At 61.4% G+C, this 4226-nt stretch overlaps 1 protein-coding gene across 1 annotated transcript in view; it reads right to left on the bottom strand.

Moving 5' to 3' along the window:
* Positions 1–1472: 1472 nt before the first annotated feature.
* AQP8 (aquaporin 8) overlaps positions 1473–4226 on the bottom strand; it is a 6896-nt gene continuing 4142 nt past the window's right edge. The window contains exons 3-5 of the mRNA XM_057371252.1: positions 3920–4002; positions 3224–3358; positions 1473–2892 (exon numbers count right to left, since the gene is read on the bottom strand). Of these exons, the coding sequence (XP_057227235.1) occupies positions 2850–2892; positions 3224–3358; positions 3920–4002 (261 nt within the window). The 3' untranslated portion in view covers positions 1473–2849. The remainder of the gene's footprint in view (positions 2893–3223; positions 3359–3919; positions 4003–4226) is intronic.

Raw genomic sequence — 4226 nt, forward strand, 5'->3', positions numbered from 1 at the left:
CAATGACCACCCCATTGTGAGCACCCTGCACYCACCCTATTCCCCAGCATCATCTCCATCCCTAAAGGAGCCATTTCCATCCCAGCAGGCACCAAGAACCCGGAAAACACCGGGCAACATCCCAGCAGATCCATGTGCTGACAAAAACACGGTGCAGACCCATGTCCAGGCCTGATGCAAATTTAATTGAATGGGAATGAGATGTTTTTTATGTCCTTAAAACACATTAAGTGCCTGGAAGTTAATTGGTATTTAATTAGCATAAATCAAGCACTTTAATAATGCTCAAGGAAAAACAACGTGGTGTTACAGATGCTTTATCAAAAGTCACCCTGACAAATTAAAGAATTAAAGAATGTGCCCAGCACATCAGCACACGAGGCCGGGCACGGGCTGTCCCYCCTCCTGTCCCCTGCACATGGGGACTGTGGGCAGTGGCACCTGGAGGGACCTGCTGAGTCCTCCTCGCCTGCACCTGCTGGGAGAGGTGCCTTGAACCCGAGGTGCAGCAGGGAGCTGAGTGTGGGATGGATCTGGGATGGAGGAGGAAATTGGGATGCAGCATGGGTCCGGGTGCAGGACGGATCTGGGATGCAGGATGGATTTGGGGTGCAGGAAGGATCCGGGATGCAGGAAGGATCTGGGGTGCAGGAAGGGTTTGGAGTGCAGGATGGATCCGGGGTCCACGAAGGATCCGGGGTGCAGGAAGAGTTTGGGATGCAGGATGGATCCGGGGTGCAGGGTGGATCCGGGGTGCAGGAAGGGTTTGGGATGCAGGATGGATCCTGGGTGCAGCATGGATCTGGGATGCAGGAAGGGTTTGGGATGCAGGATGGATCCGGGGTGCAGGATGGATCCGGGGTGCAGGAAGGGTTTGGGATGCAGGATGGATCCGGGGTGCAGGGTGGATCCGGGATGCAGGAAGGGTTTGGGATGCAGGATGGATCCGGGGTGCAGGAAGGATTTGGGATGCAGGATGGATCCGGGGTGCGGGAAGCACCCAGGCTGCAGGAGGCTGCCCTGCCCGGTGCAGAAGCAGCCGCAGCCAAGCGCGTTTCCTGCGGGGCCGAGCATCCTCTCGAAAGGGGAAGGTGAGAGCCCGTCACCCCCCGGGGCCCCAGCCCCACTCCCACTGAGAGCTGGGTCCCGAGCAGGGACAGGGACGCGTTGGGGTCCCCACAGCAGCAGCTCGCACCGGCACCCGCTCCCCAAATGGCTCCTYTGGGGAGGGGAAGAGCCATTCTGCTCCCTGTTTGGTTCGGCATTTTTTTTGTGGCGTTGCCATGACAACCGTCCCGGTGACATCTTCATGCTATTTGTCTCCTTCTGGGGGTTGCATCATTTTCTTTCCTGAATGAGCAGCTGCCGGGTTCCCGGCTCACCTGGAGCCCACGGTGCCCCCGGGGCTCACGGCCCTGCCCAGCCCTGGGAGCTGCTCAGAGAGGGGTCCAGCAGCCCCCTCTCCCCCCACACCGAGCCAGGGACGCTCCGTTCTCGGCATTCCCTCACTCCAGCATCTCCACAGCACTGTCCTTTTCTAAAAACGCAGCTTTATGCGCGTCTGTGCCCCTGCGCGGGTCACCTCCCGGGATGGGAAAGTAGAAAACAAGCTGAAAATAGAGAGGTGACATTGGCAGTGCCCTGCCAGCCCCACGGGGACAGCGCAAAGCTGGGAACTGCCCTGTCACAGCAACTGCGAGAGCCACCAGCGGAGAGAGGGAGGAAGCATCTGCCTTGCCCGGGGGGTTCCTCCAGCCCCGCCGCTGCCCGAGAGGGGGAACAGCCGGAATCGGCAGCGAGSTCCTGCCCGGGGAAGGTGCTCTGAACCCGCTCAGGGCAGCCSGGCCCTTCCCCTCTCCTCCTGCTTCCTCTTTCCAGCCCCATTGCTGCGCTGTGCCCTGGAGCTGGGCAGGGTGGGCAGCCCAGGCTGGGGGCGCAGCTCTCCCAGCACAGCCCCTGCCCCAGGGGCACCTCCGAGCCACGCTGGGGGCTGGGAAAGCAACAGGCATTTCCCAAGAAAAATGGCAAAATTCCGAATGGCTTAACCCAGGGAACACGAGGGGTTCCTGTCTAGAGTTAGGGGTGTTCTCAGTGACACCCGTGTGCCAGTCCAGCTCCCATGGGCCCGGGTCCCCATGGAGCCCCCCCAGGGGAGGTTTGGGGCCGCAGGATGAGTCAGGGCAGCGCTGCTGGAGGGGACGGATGCCCGGCTGACGCAAAGCTGCTGCGCTGGCTCCTCTCCCCCTGCCCACACAGCTCCATCCTCTCCTTCCCTGGCTCCTCCTGCCTCTGGCAGCATCCCCTCTGCCAACCAGCCCCCCTTCCCCCCCGGCCCACTGCGCTCCTCCTCTGGCATCTGGGTGAGTGCCTCACCCCCCACCCCGGTCCTCCTGATAGCCCGAGGGGCCAGAGACAGGACTGTCCCCAAATCTCCCTTCTCCTGTCACCCTCTGTGGCAGCATCCATGGGGCAGGAGCTGCTTGGCCTCATCCCAGCCAGTTTGAGTGGGGAGCAGTGGTGCCCACCCCGAGGGCACAGGGCTCCCTGGCTCTGTGGATGCCCAGGCACAGCTCTGGGGGTCGGGTGCTGTGCAGGGGCAGTGCCAGAGGAGCCTGGGGCACCACGGGCACRGTGCTGGTCAGAGGATGCTCCCGGTGAACCCCGGGGACCATGGTCTGGCTGGGAGGTTTCCATCCTTCCTCCAGCAGCAGGGGAACCATGGCTGGCYCACAGGTGCCAGGGAGATGCTGAGGGGGACGGGATGAAGAGGAAGGAGCAGGRGCAGGAGGTTCCACCCTGGCTGTGCCAGGCTGCACCTGCTGCCCACGGATGGGGCCCTGTGCCCGGTGTCACTTCAGGAGCAGGCGCATGGTCTGGTCACCCAGCAGGAGCCTTCAAGGAGATAAAAGAGACAGAAATTCAGAGTCAGCATCTCTGCCATCACAAGGATACAACAAGGACAGGGGGACAGYACCGACACCAGCCTGAGGCTGATTCGTCACACAAGACAAAGATGAATCAAACGCTCATTTTGACACAGGTTGGATCTTTGCTGTCATCCTGTGCTCACGGGAAGGAGAAGGGAAAGGATTCTCCAGYCCCTGGACACCTCTCTGGAGAAGCATCTGGAGCCTTGCCCGATGGAGGAGGGCAGCAGCACAGGGGGCAAAAGGAGGGTCAGCCAGCAGAGTGCCACTCCCTGTGTCACTGCGRTGTCACCTACCTCACCAGCACCCCRACGACGAGGGCAGCCASCATGGGCCCCACCCAGTACACCCAGTGGTAGTCCCAGTAGTTCGCCACCAGAGCTGGCCCAAAGGCTCGAGCYGGGTTCATGCAGGCTCCGGACACACCGCCCCTGCAAGGGGAACAGAGGGCTGTGTCACCGCAGCAGGACACAACAGTGGCAYTGTCCCCTCAGTGCTGGGACAGGGCAATGGCCGGGCTGGGGGCAGCAGCATCCTCTTGCCAAGGTCCTTCCCAGGGTTCTGGAGGGCAGTGGGCTTGGACCACCTTGGCCCATATCCCGCACTGCTGTTCAGTGATGGGGATGGTTTTCCAYGGCAGCCCAGAACCAGTGATGCTCTGCAGCCACACAGGGACCAGCCTGGCCCAGCAGCAGCTGCTCATCAGCACCAGCCTTCACTACAGGTTGGCAAGTTCTGGGGAAAACCCAGCCTGGCATGGAAGCACCAGGGATGACTTATTGAGGAGCACACCAGGAGCCAGGTTTGCACAGAGAAGGTTCAACATCTCACATAGGAGCAGGTGGGAGGGACAGGAGCAATTACAGGTTACAGGGGTAAATATTTGGCCAGGGGTTTGTGCTGTGTTTAAACACGGCCCAGGGTCCTGCCAGAGTGGGTGGGTGCTGCCTTAACCCAACACTCATTAGCATTCCTAACTGTCATGGTGGCACYRGAGYTGGGCTGAGCTCGGCAGTGCYTCCAGCAGCCTCGGGGACACGAGGRRCACAAACCCSTCCTGTTTGCTCAGGGCTTCCTACGGCAAACACAGCCCGGGCAGGCCTGGGGTTATCACTCAGGGCAGGTGCTCGGGGCGGCTGCGGTGCCACGCGCCGGGATGAGCCCACGGCCGCTCCTGCTCCAGGCTGAGCCAAGGCTGCTCCTGCTCCCAGCCCGTTAGCTCTCCAGAAACTGCCAGAATGCCCAGTGGGCCCATTTGGTGGCCTTCCTGGTGTGCTTGGCTTGACTCAGTTTCCCTGG

This window comes from Malurus melanocephalus, unplaced genomic scaffold (genome assembly GCF_030028575.1).
Source record: "Malurus melanocephalus ecotype Western Australia unplaced genomic scaffold, MMel_1.1 scaffold_143, whole genome shotgun sequence".
In the NCBI taxonomy this organism is placed as follows: domain Eukaryota; kingdom Metazoa; phylum Chordata; class Aves; order Passeriformes; family Maluridae; genus Malurus; species Malurus melanocephalus.